The sequence below is a fragment of the Typopeltis vanoorti genome, chromosome 2 (assembly GCF_054136105.1).
Source record: "Typopeltis vanoorti isolate ZY-2024b chromosome 2, IOZ_Tvanoo_1.0, whole genome shotgun sequence".
NCBI classification, from domain to species: Eukaryota; Metazoa; Arthropoda; class Arachnida; order Uropygi; family Thelyphonidae; genus Typopeltis; species Typopeltis vanoorti.
The window spans coordinates 139,743,441-139,759,728 of record NC_143550.1 but is presented as its reverse complement, the minus strand read 5'-3'; the positions used below and the strand labels follow the sequence as shown (position 1 = coordinate 139,759,728).

The following is a 16,288-nucleotide window of genomic DNA, read 5'->3' as shown; positions in this document are numbered from 1 at the left end:
TGCGGGTGTGGGGATATTATAAAAAGATATAAAATGAAAGCAAATTCAGTTGAATTACTTACTGAATAAGTGAATGAATATTTATTTGCATCATATCCTCCCACAATTCTTCGGACTTTATTCTTTTGTACGATGCCATATGGACAAATGGGTCCTGAAATTTAAAGAGGGAAAAGTTAATTTGACTTGATAATGCATATATCATATTCCATAATTATCCATTATCTACTCACAATGCCATCTACTGCCGTCTGCTTTCATAGTGCAATTGGAAGAACGATAGTACACTGTGAAATACCCAAGTCTGATTCTTGTCACGATGAGAGGAATATTTATATGGACTTTTTCAATTGAATGCAAGCTGATCTCAAACAGATGTAGAAGGATTTTTTTTTCTCCCAGAAACTTCTATTTTTCATCCTGCATACATGCAAATTAGCCACAAAATTTGCAGAATTTAGATGAAAAAAAAAAAAAATATATATATATATATTAGTGGGTAGCTCTAACAAATAAGCATCATGAACAAAACAACTGTTTTTGTTGCATAGGATAAATATCATGCCAAAATCTTGAGGAGCTTAGTAAATAGATGGCAAAAAGATTAGGAACACCGATGCCACTATAGATGGAGGAACCACGCTACCGGCCATGCAGTACAGGTAACCCTCTTATAACGCGGATGTTAGGTTCCACAAAATGCAGTGTTATATAAATCGTTATGCGAGACTCAGATAACATAAAAAAAGTAGGGTTAGGTTCCGAAATCGTTTTTTGTTTGTTTGTTTGTTTGTTTTTAAGATTATATAAACAATGACATATCAAGTTAGATAGGGCTAAATGGCCTCGCCTACTCCCGTATACGGGAATAAAAAGGCGTTAGCTGATTTTTTTTTTTTTTGACATATCAAAAAATATATTTTTTTTATTTAATTCATGTAAGTTAAGAAAACAAATAAACTACGAAACAAAACATAGTATAAAATTATAAAAAAATAAAATTGTACGTAATATTGCACTTTATTTTATTTTAGCCAAATTAAATAAAGTGCATATTTTGATCGTCATCACTCTCTTCAAAACTAACATTCCGTAGATGTTCTTTATTTACGAGTGGCCGGACGTTGTCATCACTTGAAATCTCTTGGACATCATTAGTATAATTCTCATTGCATACTTCGGATAGTCTAGTTATCAAGAAGTCAGTAATAAGATCTTGCTTACCACTATGCTGCAATTTTTTATTAAGTTCATAATACGGAGCTAAACAAATATGCAATTGTCTCGTGAATTTTCCGGAGCGCTCCATTGAGAGATCATTATCCATAAAATAACTTTCTTGCCAAGTCCAATCCGTCTGCTAATTTCTTTAAACTGAATTCTTTAACGGATTCATCACAATCAGAATCTTCGGCAGAATTTTCTCCGCCATTTGGTTCGACGTCGTCTATTAACTGTACCAGTTCCTCCTCATTTAAATCTATTTCCCTATCAATTAATTCACTAATTTCGTTTTCAACCATATCGCAAAAGCGCTCTAAGTGGCCATTACTATAAAAATATTTTTTTTTTACATAAAAAAAGCATTACATATTGTATATAACTCACCAAAAAATAAAGTGCTCAGCTTGAAATTAACACACTTATGATTTTTAATGCGCTTTCCTGGCAAAAAAACGAAGACAATTTTCAACAATAAATATTTTATACGGTAAACAATTCACGTACATTCGTGCTAAAGGGTATTTCCACTAAACATGCGCGATACGAGCAGACGCAAATTTAACGAAGATAAAATTTGATTTTTAAGTCGCGCGTTGAAAAATATATGAAAAGATAAAAGGTTACTACAGTTTGCAGACCGCGTTATATCGAAACTGCGTTGTATAAGTACCGCGTTATACGAGAGTTACTTGTATATATACGTTTAAGTTACCATGGATGCGAAGTGCATATTAAAATTGTAATACATTGACATTACATTGAAATACATGATGGATACGAAGCGTATGAGGATGCGTATTTGATCCATAATAGCCGGTAAGGTGGTTAAGTAGCATAGAGACCATCCTGCAATTAGTTTGTGCAGCTGAGAACCAAGTCTAGTGTTACATGAAGTATAAATGCACATATTAGAGCTGATCCCCTGGATTGATGAGGACACTTCAAAGTCTTTAACTTTCACTTGGTTGGGGGACTTAAATACTCATTTCCACTGTTCTGGTATTATGGGAGGTTCCATGATGCTGGAACAGTGGTAGAAAGATGACAGATAAGATTATAGTCCCCAGATAAAGGAACTTTTGTTGGCATTTTTTAGTTTTATTCCTGAGATGGTTGATCTCTGGTGTATGTAAGTGGAATCTACCTTTAGGGGGAAAGGTTTGTAGCTGCACAACTTAGAAAACCTGACCACAATATATGCATGTGTAAAATGGTGGCAATTATCTGCTGCATTCCCATCATCTTTTATGGCATACTTTATAGCAATATGTCGTGATACTGAAAGCAAAGACTACTACTGCTACTACTTATTATTATTATTAACATCCGACCTCCATGGAGTCAGAGACTCATCGTGGGAGGTACACACTGTTGTGCACAATGCTCATTTAACTGTGCCTTAAACTGATTTAATGTGTCTACATTCACAACACACACAGAAAATGCATTCCACTTACCAACAACTCTCCATGCAAAGAACCTACTCTTCGCTCCTCTGCTCACACCCTCCTTATACAGTTTCCAGCAATGACCACTTGTCCTACCCTCCCCTCCCCTCTCCCATTCTATAAAAAATCTCCTCCATGTCGACATGATAACAACCCCTGATTAGCTTATATGTCTAATCAAATCCCCCTCCCCTTCCTCCTATTCACGAAACTCTGCAACTTACATTTTCTCAATCTGCCCTCGTACTCCACATTCCAAAGATAACCGACCACCTTTGTGAATCTTCTTTGGACCCTTTCCAACATATCCTTGACCTGGCGACCAAAAATGTGCACAATAATCCATATGAGGCCTGATCAAGGCCTTATACAATGACATCATAACATTTTTATTTCTGTATGTAAAGGGGTCGTTGGCATCATTGCCATTATCTGATGTGACGTCTTCAAAACTTGTGCAATGTGACCCCCGAATTTCAGGTCCTTGTCCACCAACCACTCCCAGATCTCTCATCTCCTCTACTTCCTTTAAAGTCCCCCACCAAGTGTATACTTTGCATCCCATTATTGCTTACCAAATCTCAAAACTTAATCTCCTTCATTTGAGGAATAAATGATATTAAAGATTTATTTTATATATTTCTCTATTTTAATTACAAATTACTTTAAGTAATTGAAAACTAATCAAAGCAGATGACTATAAAGAGTTTGGATAATTTGCTTAATGCCTAATCATATCATTAAGCATTAAGCCGTCACATTATTTTCATGGTAAACAATAAAAAAAAATCATATTTGTTTAGCAAGAAATGGTCTCTTTATCAATTCAACAGTTTTAAATGTGTAGTTGTTTACTTAGTAGTTAATTTTGGTTATTTACAATTGCGCTTTTATATTTTGATACTGTAGTATCAAAATATCAGTAATAACAACAATGTAATAACACAACTAATGTTGTACATCTTCTCTACTAATTGACCTATGTCCACAGCCATCACAACAAAAACAGCTGCTTTTATTGCATTGGGTAATTACCATGTCAAAATCCCGAGGAGCTTAGTTTTTTATTTGTGTGGGTTCCCCTCCATTCCTCAACCATCCCTTTTGGACTGGTTGAGCCCTCGTAATGAGGGATTAAGTACTGTAACTTGCAACCTAGGCATATGGTTGCAAAGTGCATAGCCACTAGGCTAACTGAGCGGACAGGAGCTTAGTGAATCCAGGGAAAGCTGTACTGGGAAATTCATACGAAAACATTGAAAGAACTCGCTAAAGATCTTAAGAAGCTCAGCGAACACTTAATAGAAGGACAACAAAATCGTTCTAATGCTATTGGTATTATATTTAATTCTAACCCTCTTCATTTGATCAAAAATATTATTATTATTATTATTACCAGGAATAGACAAAATAAGACTCACAGACCTTATAACACACTTTGAACAAATAAATCCAATACTTTTGAAACTCGTGAACATAATATTCGACACAGGCATTATTCCACAACAACTAAAAACTGCAATAATTACGCCAATATACAATTTGCCGTGTTTGTAACACGGCAAAAGAAACGATACTCAGAACTACAGACCAATAGCTACACTACTAGTCATCTCAAAAATTCTAGAAAAAATAACACACCAGACTACAGACCTATTTACAGAAGTACAACATCATCTCACAAAACCAATATGGCTTTCAGAAAACAAAAAGCACCATTACTTTATTAGAAGACATCGCCGACACAATAAACAAAGCTCTCGACAAAAACAAGTACGCCGTCCTTATACTGCTGGACCTAACCAAAGCATTTGACACACTTGAACATGACATACTACTCACCAAATTATACTCAATAGGTATAAGAGGAACACTGCATATATGGTTCAAGAACTACCTCTCAAACAGAACACAGGTAACAAAAATAGGTACATGTCACAGTCGGAGTATACAAGTAAAACACGGTGTACCTCAAGGTGCCATATTATCACCCACTCTATTCAACATATACATTAACGATGTTCATAACATATCCATAAGAAGTCAAATATTTCAATACGCAGATGACACTGCACTACTAGCAATCCACACAGACATTAACACAGCTCTCTGCAAAACACAACAAGACCTAAACGAAATCACAACATGCTTCCACCAAAACGCAATTCTAATCAACGGCACCAAAACACAGATGTTGATAATACACAACCCAAGAATCATACGCCCTGCATCACTATCGATACATTGTCACACATACCGCTGCATTAACAACAAACATACCTGCCAATGTTCCGAAATCAAACCTGTAGCACACGCAAAATACCTCGGTCTCTATATAGATTCCCACCTTAAATGGACAAAACATATAGAATACCTACACACCAAACTCCGGATCATCGCAGCAAAACTCTTCCAAGTTAAAGACATTATTCCACCTCAACATAAAAAAACTCCTATATCACGGTATCTGCGAATCCCTGCTCAGATACGGAATAACAGTCTATGCAAATACATCAAACAGCCTAACTGAATTAGAAACACTACACAGGAAAATCGTGTCAACAGTGATCTGGACACTTTACACGCAATAACCAATATCCGACAAGCACATGGCGATACACACAATTCTGAGCATTAAAAACCTGAAACACTACATGACATTAACGAGGAATTACTTCAACATCACCTATCGAAACAACAGAGACACATATCGTATAACACGACCTACAACAACTCTCTACATCCCCACACCCTTCAACAACTCATACGGTTCTTTTGTGAGATCACATCAGATACCCACGCAACTCAACAACCTACCAAGAAAGTTAAAACACGTAGATGACTACAGAACATTAAAAACGAACTCTGGAAAATATACCAACAAAGTTAAGAAACCATTAACACTAATATACACATCACAAATCACTAGCATCCAATGCCTACATCCCATACATAAATAGTAGCAACAACACAAATAGTGAAGACTAAATCCCACTCTTTTCATAAAAGCTAACCCAAGCTTCGAAATAGGTGGGATTAACTTGCCTCACTCACCTACAAGTAATACTTATAAGCAAATGCAGAAATTTGTATGTATAATCACTCTTTCTCAAACTTTAAAAAAATAAAAAATAAATAAAACAATAAAAAATTATACAAAAAATTCTGTTTAATCTTTATTGTTTATATTAGAAGAACATGTGTTGTAAATACATAATATAAAGGCAAAAAAGTATTATTAAAATTTTTAATTGAAATCCAACGTAGGAATTGCAGCACTTAGTGCTGAACTCTGTAAAATTATAAGGTGCAATGTCACACAAGATGTTTATTGTATGTATAAATATTTTAGCAATTAACAAAAAAAATAAAAATTAAAAAAAATTACGGGACACCTCCAGGGAGTCCAAGAACTCATCATGGGTGGGCACACTACTATACTTCTCTAAATACATCCCATCCTCTCCACTACTACTTAATTCTCCAACTACGACACTACTATCATCAATGCCATCTATCGCCCATCATCACCAACAACAGTATTTTTTTGGTCGCGTGTGTTCTGAAGGCCGATTTGTCTGTACGCGGGGTGAAACACCAGAGTTTACGGGAGGAAAAAACTCTGCTACCACCGTATGAGATGAGCTAACTCTCCTTCAACTGAAAAACCCCATATAAGGATTCCAGGGGAGAATTTTCCATGCTTGCTGCGCAAGCTCATTAACTGAGAAAGAAGTAATATTTATTTGTTAATAAATGCATGCATTTATAAGCATTCCATTTAGGCTTTTTATTTTTGTTGACAGAAAATGTCTTAAGCTTGCGTGGCAATAAATGAGCTTTGCGTTGTGTATCGAAGGCCGATGCTTGCTCGTCTAGTCAAAGCTACCTTGGCTTGCTCGGTTGTGGGAGCTTCAAGGTCCTCGCAGCAGCACTGTGATTTCACGCAGGCGCATAGCCATTTCACGTCGTCTCACTCTGTTGCTTAAACACAGGCCATACGCAGTCAACGTAGCTCTAGCCAGTGAGCTTCAGCCAGCCTTTACAAGTGTGCGTGTTGCTTGGGAAAATTAAGTTACAACCAACTTTTTATGACGGTGTTATTGACCAGTTCATAAAGAAGAACCGTAGGGTAGAATTTGTATTCAAGTAGCTAAATTGAAAAAAGTAGAATATCATTTGTAAAATAAATGTTGTATTTGTATGATTAAATTTACATAAATTTCAATATACATAGTTTTAAATGTTCAGTAATTCATTATTCCGCTAATCAGACTTCAGTCACACTTCTCACTCCCTGAATGATAACAAGAGCAAGCGTGAATTTCAAGATCAGCATTCGCCCCTGAAGGATTCTCCTCGTCACGACGAGAATCGAACCCAGGTCTTTTCCCAATCGAAGGGCGCAATGTTCTGCCGTTGCGCTACGGCGGCTACTACAATGAATACAAAAAAAGTGCTCAGAATAGAAAATAAAATAACTGTGTAGAAACAACGACAAAAATAATCAAATAAAAATGTTTATCAACCTAGGTGATTACTGAGAACGTGAAAGAGGAGACTCGTGCTTGTTTACAAGATGACTAACTTGCTGCCCTTTAATTTAAATATCAGTGACAACAGCAGGAACCCAACACTCAAGTTTTAACAAATTAACTTGGAATCAACTGGGGTGAGTTATTTCTTTTAGTTTGCGTTGGAACCACAGAAGAAATAAATCATAGAAAAATCATTTAGGGCATTTAGGATGACGTTAGTAAATTAAGTAATAGAAAAAACTTGAGCACGAATAATTTGTCATGCGATTAGTTCTCAAAACAAACTGTGATGTTCACTGTTAGCAATAAGTTTCAGCAAACAGTGAAATTATCACAATTAATATTTAAATAAATTAATCCCATTAATGTCGAACTAACTGAGCTCCTCAGTACATAATCGTATCTACTCACTACTCGGTCAGTTTAGGGCTGTGTATCATCTAAGGGCTACCGTAATGCTGCTAGTCGGAAATACGAGGTAGCTCCATTACTTATTGTTATTATGTGACACCTCGAGGGAGTCCAAAGACTTATCGTACGATTGAATCCTTCCAACTACTAACCGCGCTCAAACTTGCTTAACTTTTTGCGTGAGCCATTAGTAGCAGAGGCTCTACCAATCAACCAATCTTTGCTGGCGAAGGTTGAATAATTAGTATTCTCTACTAATTTTGTATATCTGACATTACAATCGATATGAAATTTTAGAAAAATAAGTTCTTAAATACTTACTTTGATCATCACTTCTCAGGGTTATCTGAAAATAAAATAAAATTCTTTGCTTTAAATCGTCTTTGGAATAAAGTTACTTTTTTTATTTACGATTTCAGGAATGTCGATACCATTTTTAAATTATATACTTTTTTTCTTACAAACATTTTATTTGTACATATACTGTATATAATTTCAAAGACACATTATAATCTGTCTTATAGGAAGAAGCCAATTAATAACTATTACGGAGAACGTGATGACCAATTAACTACAGATCTTAGCGAAATTATTCGCTCGCCAAAAATGTGCTTTAGGAAGTCCATTGTGACTCTAGCGGTGTGAGCAGTGAAAAATCTCCAAATGAAATAAAATAAATGAACAGATATTTAATAAAATTCTAATGAAAAGTTTTAATTCCGCTAAATAATAATAAAAATAAATCAACTAACGCCACTTATTCCCCAAAGGGGGAAGAAGCCATTAAATAAATAAAAAATCGCTAGGTGCTGTATTTTATTATAACAATAGCAAAAAAGAATAAAAATAATTAATAAATAAAAAAGTTATTAAATGGTTAAACCCTCAGTGACTTATGGACCACTCCGTAGAATGATCATCGAACGAACTGGTGCAATTGTGAAACTTCAAAAATTGTATCACAAAAAATAAATACAACAAAATACTGTAATATTATTATTATTATTATTATTCCTGATACCTCCAAGGAGTCCGAAGACTCATCGCGGGAGGACATCTTCAACTGTCTCTACACCTTACCTCTACTACGAATCAACGCCATCTACCGCCCACCTCCAACACCACCACAACTAGTAATTTTTGTCTGTAAATTGCGTGTGTTCTGAAGGGCCGATTTGTATGTATGCGGGATGAAAAACCCGAGTTTCCGGGAGAAAAAACCCTGCTACCTCCGTATGAGATCGGCTAACTCACCATCGATTGAAATCGACCAGATAAAGATTCCTCCCGTCCCATATAATGCAAATAATGATAGAATATTGGATGAACTGATATTGGACTGATATGATAAGTACCATGAAACAGTGAGCTTCAGTATGTTATAAAATAAGAAAAGTATGGATTCATTTTCTTTTATTTTGCTATCTAGTTGAACCTGGATTACTTTCTCTTAATAAATCAAAATAAAAAAATTATGAACAGATATTTAATAAAGTTCTAATGAACATTTTATTCATTATAAATAAAAAAAATAAAAAATCAGCTTACGCCTGTTATTCTGTAAAGGGGAAGAAGCCATTAAGTGCTAACTAACTTTGGAAGACAAGTGGACAGCTAGTCCCCATCCTTCACAAATCAAGAATAGCTACAAACACTATTAGTGGTTTTAATTTGGCGCCCAGGAGAAAGGCCGACTGGAGGAACTTTTTCTAAGCCTTTCTTCAACTGGTTCTCAAGTTAGTCGATCTCTGGCACGGGTACACCGTTGTTTTTTTTTTTTGTTTTTTTTTGCTGTTTATTTGTTTGTTTTTCCTGGAAACTCGGGTTTTTCGTCCAGTAAACTCAAAAAAGTCGACCGTAGAACCGATATTATTTCAGGCAATAAAATATCCTGTTAGGATTAGGTACAAAGAGATGGCAGTACTTATTTGCCCATCAGTTGCTGCATATAATCAGTGATAGTCTTGAGCCAGCTATCTCTGATTGGCTACCGGTGGAGACTGAAATGTCCACTCAGTCTCCAAAAGCTATATAGGGAGGAAAGGTCCCACATACTTCTATACGGATATAAAAGGCGTTAACTAATTATCATTTATTATAGCTTTGCCTATAAGTTAACACCAAAATTCCATCTCCATGAACATTTTACAGTTCTGTTTAAATTTCAATATAATGAAAAAGATAACGTGGAACCCAAAATTCTTGTCATCCATGCCCAAGCTATCTCAGAGAGAGAAAGAAAAGCAGAAGATATCGAACCTCTTTGATATTCGTTGGCTTGATCATTCTCTCCAAATAATCAAGCCAACGAATTTTACAAAGGATTTCCATAAGTTTGAAAATATGCTGATCATAATGATGAAAGAAGCACTCGAAACACAAGCATGGCCAGAGAAATTCAACAGTGGATGCATCATCTATTACAAAAATATTCCGATCAAGAAAACTAAAGGACATTTCAAAAATAGAGACATATCCACTGTTGATTATAAACTATAAAATTATAACCAAAATTCTCACAGAGTACATAAACAACTAAACAACCCTGATCGCTTGTTCAGACATGTGCAGTAAAAGAAAGAAACATAGCAGATACCATACTATACTTAAGATGTATACAGGAATACTATCAGCTGACAGGGCATGATTATTACTGAGTTTAGATATCAAAAAGCTTTTCACATAATTTGCAATGCTTACATGCTTGAGGGTAAAAAAATAGAATTTGTGATGAACCGATTGAAAGTTTTTTCGTAAAATTGAAAGCTCTCTCCTCACATTCCCGAATGAAGTCCGCGCTCAACAAGTACATCCTCTCTGTATGGTCCTTAACAATTCAGTGTCAATGATGTCCAAAATCGTTCTAAAGAATGAAAAGTCCCGAAGAAAGCAAAATCTTATTGTATGTTGACTGGTATCTGGAAAAGAAATCTAAAATACAAGCAGGAATGTCGATAAAACATTACTTACTGGTTAGGAATTATGGTTGGAGATCCGGACATATACGAAAAACGGTAGAAAGGGTTGCTTGAAGCCATTTCCAGAAAAATAACATTCGTATAATGTAAGGATAAGAAGGTCGCGTGTTCGCATAACGTCCAGTTCAAAATAGTGTTCCCCTGAAACCAAGATTAAGGATGTTAGTGACCGAAGGATGCAGAGAGGGAAGGATATGTTTATTTTGGCCGGTGCAAATGATCTAGCAAGTGGCAAGTGACAAGTGCGGTATGCAAGAAGATATGACAAAGTTCCTAGTTCTAGTGAAAGAGTAAAGGTTGTGATCTATTTATTGCCACAGGACGGTAGAGGCGAGCTGAGACGGAGAGATATGATCATGAATGAGTCAGTGCGCAGATTGCGCTGAGGAATCGTATGGATGTGTGGAGTGCGTTTGATGGAAGAGAGGATTTATATATAAGTCATGGCTTGCCTTTGGATGGATTTGGGTACAGGCGTCTTGAGAAGGTATTGTTCAGCGAAAGGTCGGAAATGCAGAGTTAGGGAAGCTGGAATGTTTTTTTTTTTTTTTTGGTGGGAGGGGGATGCAGGTGAGTGCGAGTCCAGGCAACCTAACAGTTAGTAAATAGGAGCGTGATCACATGATGCTGAGTACGTTCCCCAGGTTCTTAACTTTAGTGGGCTAAGCAACAGAAAGTGTTAAGAAAGTTCTGGGATGAAGGGGTGTTTCAGTTTATATATGCTAGTATGAAAACTCCTCACCCTTATTCGGAATAAGGGTGAGGAGTTTTCGGCACTGTTAACTCAACCTGGCCAAATGTTATAGGAATTAGTGAGACTTGGTTGACTGAGGATGGTACAGTATCTTCAGAGGGAAAAGGAAGGATAAGGAGATGATTTTGCTAATGATAGCAGAAGAATTTGAGACAAAAGAGCTATGGAATTAGCTGACATATCGGTCCGTGTATTACGAGGACGTACGATGGAATTATCAGCTCCTCTGACCAGGCTGTTTAATTTATGCCTCAGTACTTTAAAGGTGCCAATGGAGTGGAAAGTAAGCAAAATAGTCCCACTGCATAAAGGAGGTTCCAAGACAGAAGCAGAAAATTATAGGGCAAGCAGTATCGCAGGGGTGATGGTTAACATATCAGAGAAATTAGCAAAGAATTCCGAATTGGGTGGACAGGAATGTGATACTTTATAAGGGGGCTACATGGTTTTGTGAGGGATAGCTCAATAAATTGTTTACTTTTTATAATGAAATGACAATGGAGTTGGGTAAAGGAAATGGCCACTCACTGATGCCATGTACTTTGCTAACGCATTTGACAGGATTCTTCATAGAACTCTGTTGCATAAATTTGAACAAATTGGGATGGATATGAATCTTGTGATTGTATTCGAGGGTGGCTGGTGGATAGATATCAAAGATTTGGTTTATGGAAGAGTTGAGTCCCGGAGAAGACAGGTGACTACTGGTGTACCTCAAGAATCTGTACATGTTCCTCTGTTGTTTAATTTGTACATCCATTGGTATAAGAAATAATTTGATATAAAATATTCAGTTTGCTGATGATGCAAGACTGGGAAGGGCGATAGTAAATGAAGGAGATGTAGAGATCCTGCAGGGTGATTTAAATAGATTGGCAGTATGTGCAATAAATAGCTTCCGCTTTAAGTGGCCAAGTTTAAGGTGATGCACTTTGGGAAGAAGACATCGCAAAGTGTGTACTATATTGATGGAACTGAACTGCATAAAACTGATGAGGCCAGGGACTTGGACATGGTTGTGGATAGGAAGATGACGTTTAGAGTGCATATTGCATATGTAGCCAAACTGCATATCATATAGTGACGTTGCTGTTGAAGAACACACTGATAACAGGGATAGGGAAATCTGGACTACTGCAGTCAGATCTAGTCACTTAGATTTCGTGGAAGTGAAGTGGTGGAGAGCATATTGCATAGAGCAGAGACCAGTTACAAAGCCTGTGGCAAGTGTATTGAATACTCCCTCTGATAATAGATTGAAGGTCTGAGATCTTCAAAACTAGCAGATAGGTAAAAAGAAGGAACATGATAGAATCAACATATTTTATAGGATTGACACAGGATAGGATTATATTATTTATAGGATTGTTTCAGTACATGGCAAGAAGGGCGAGAACAAGGGGTCAATAGTGGAACTTGCGTAAGAGTGTGGTCAGCAAGAGTGTTCGTATTAGATTTTTTGTTTGGAGTGTAGTGAATGAGTCGCCAGAGGTGGTTTTGAGCGCTTCCTCAGTGAATGAGTTAAAGTATTGTGTGAATAATGGGTCTTCCGTGGTGAGTCTTCTGACTTTGTGGAGATACCTGTAATAATAATAAGATTCATAGACGCTTTACAACCTGTATGTGGAGTCACAATAAAAATTAATGCACTGTACAACATTGTCCTAAAAATGGAAGATAGAGGTGTCAGCGTAATAAACATATACCTGTAGTCATTGACAACCAGCTCCATAAGTCAGAAAAAACGCATAATAGTTCATGTGTTCATCATGAATACGTAACTGCCATCCTGACAAAGTTATCAGTTCTCTCCCTGCATTTAACCAAAGACTACTTAGAATGTTCACCGAAAATGGCTGAAGGATACCAGTTTGTGGAAAAGAATTGTCGCATAGATAAGTTTCTACACACCAAATCAAGAGCAATATATGCATAGCTTACCAGATCCATTTCCCAGTACCTTAGCAGTGAGAACAAAAAAGAGACGTGATCATATTAAGCCTAGTCTCAAACAATGCATTTCGATGAGCGCAATTTACAAAACGTTATTTTCTAAGAAATGCATCATGAATGTCTTTTAACTATAATGGGTGTAGCAAAAGGCATGCCAATGAAGAAACACACACAAATAAATTTCGAGCCATTTAAAACAATAGTTGCCACGAATTAAAAAATTTCTGGCTGAATGAGAATTTAAGTACAGTACAAATAATCATTATTACAACTAGGAGTGACAATGTTTTTAAAAAACAAAAGACAGTGCAGATATCCTAGTTGTAATAATGATTATTTGTACTCTACTTAAATTCTCATTCTGTTCTGTATTTATAAGATTCAATAAATATAGAACTATATTCTTTGGAAAAAGAAGATAGTTGAGCATGACAGGGCTGTGTGTGTGTGTGTGTGTGTGTGTGTGTGTGTGTGTGTGTGTGTGCAATAAAATAGTTCTTTGGAAATGACATTTACTTCGATGGCGCTTGACTGCCCAAAGAAAGACCACTTCAGGTTCCATTCTAGTTCTCTCATCCATTAGAAGAACTTTTCTAGGACTTTCTTCGACCAGTTGATAATTTTGTCGATCTTTACAATGAGAAGTAGAGTTTTTCTTCCCGCAACTTTGGATTCTTAGTCCTACATCTCAAGAAAATCGGCTATAGAACCTTTCCGGTTTCAGACAATAATACGGGTTAAGGCTTAGGGCTATGAGATGGCGCGACAGTTGCCTGTGGTACTCTCTCCTTAGCTTGCGCTCACCATCAGTGAAAGGCAGAAGGATAAAGATTGGCTGGCAATTCTATTCAAAAAGTTAGAACTAAAGGCGTTAGATTTTTTTTTTCATTATTTTATTAATTAATTTTTTATATCACTCATTTCCCCCGAACGAAAGGTGAGTAACCTATAGCACATATAATACACTGTGGGATCTAAAGGTTAGATAATCTAAAAACTCTGTTTTAGGCGCCAAACATGGAACTTTTTCAGGCACTTCAAATTTCTCATAAGTGGAGTGATAGCCTACCTACCAACGAAAATCGTTTACTACTTAAACGTTATTATTAATAGATTTATTAATGATTATTATTTTCCATGCAAGACGGAATCAAACATGCAACTTGTTGGATGGAGAGCGGAAGTGCTATCCACTCCCTGTCAACCAGGCGGACGAGTTGATAACATTTGCTTCTTATAATAAGAATGCAAGCATTGAGGCCACTTGAATATTAAACTTTTGGATTCTGGGTAGTGGAAGATAGACTACAAAGTAGGCCATTTCCAAGAAAGCAATGGGTATAGTTTCTTTCTGTTTTCTTTCCCATTTCCAAATATAAAATTATAATATTGAATATATCACTTTCGAATATACATCTTTCAGGTGTGCATCTCAAAATACGTGATTAGTAATAAAAATAAATTTACATAAGATACTCAAATGAAAAGAATAATTTTCTTAAAAGAAAAAGTTATTATAAATATCTTGACTTAATTGAACACGCCTGCCAGTTTGGTTATGCATCTACATCATTAAAAGTTTTTTTTTCCATTTCGGTATTAAGATTGTTAGATTCACTGGAAGCAACTGCACCCCTACTTTGAATTTTATCTGCTATAATTAAAACCGATAAAATTTAAAAAATAATAGTAATGGATAGTTCTTAATTCACAGCTAAACATCAAAACAGTGAGAAGTAGCGAGTTACAACGATGTTGTAACTCGCTACTTCTCTACTCGCTACTACGTCGTAAATCTTCGCTTTACGACGTGAATTCGTCGTAAAGCGAAGGACCTTGCTACTGTATTCGTATCTGTGACAGTTTAGTAATTGGTGAAAGAATGACACGGAGGTGTTTGTTCTCCTTATTGCATTTATATACACTACAGAAACAAAACACCACAAAAATATAATAAATAATTAAAATTCGCCTTCTTAAACACCATAGCGAAATGCACCTTTTTATTATTTATAATGCATCATTTCTATAACTGTTACTTTTTTTTTTCTGCAACCAAAGATTATTCAGAATAGTATATTAAAAAAATAAATAAATAAAAAATTACAGGTCCAAGATTTATTTTTGTTCAAATCAGCCAGCCCCAACTTTTTTTTTTTTAAAATAATTATTTAAATTATTCTTAATTATTTTGAAAGATGTGAAGTGGATTCTTCTCACACTTTTCTCAATAGCAAGATGATTAAAATACTGAAGATTTGTTCCAATACTCTTAAAGAAACTTCACTAAATAAACGAATTCGTTATGATCCTCTAAATGCAAGGAAATTAGAGATCGCGCTCACCTGTAAACATTCTGCACACGACATCACCACTAACCAGAAAATGGGATTCAACAGTTTCAAAGGACCAACCATGCTTCATAAGAACTTGTAGTTTAAACATGCTTCATCTTAGTGCTGATTTTTGTAAGTGAGGAGAGAGAGAGAGAGAGAGAGAGAGAATGGAAAGATACTATTTCCACTGTTTAGCCATCTGTAATAGTTATGACGTATTAAACATAATTGTAGCCTCTCTTCCTCATCACTGCCACCACCTGTGGCACACGTCAAACGAAAACAGACGTTTTTATTGCACATATGCTACCATGACATACAGTACAAGTGAAATGTCCAATTGTTTTAAGAATACACATGTAGCAAGCAATCAGCTGTAAAAATTAAAACAAACAAACAAACTGGGAGCTTTTATTATTGTTATTTTTCATTGCGAATTATGTTCTGAAAATATTCAGATCAAGTAACTACTTCTAATTATCCTCTCTCGAAAAGTTGAATGATTTCCAGTATTCATTGTACTTGCGGATTCAACTACCGTCTACTAATACTAATAAACAATTCAACCCGTCAGGCTCCACCTTTAGGAGCATACACGCAACATTCACAGATATACAAATTTTGTTCACTGATCGTAGGGCTCCTA

General features: G+C 35.9%; 1 protein-coding gene across 1 annotated transcript in view; it reads right to left on the bottom strand.

The window, feature by feature from the left end:
- LOC150109470 (venom protease-like) overlaps nt 1-15,751 on the bottom strand; it is an 81,710-nt gene extending 65,959 nt beyond the window's left edge. Inside the window, exons 1-2 of the mRNA XM_090402429.1 lie at nt 15,652-15,751; nt 63-154 (exon numbers count right to left, since the gene is read on the bottom strand). Of these exons, the coding sequence (XP_090258555.1) occupies nt 63-154; nt 15,652-15,751 (192 nt within the window). The remainder of the gene's footprint in view (nt 1-62; nt 155-15,651) is intronic.
- Nucleotides 15,752-16,288: the final 537 nt, after the last annotated feature.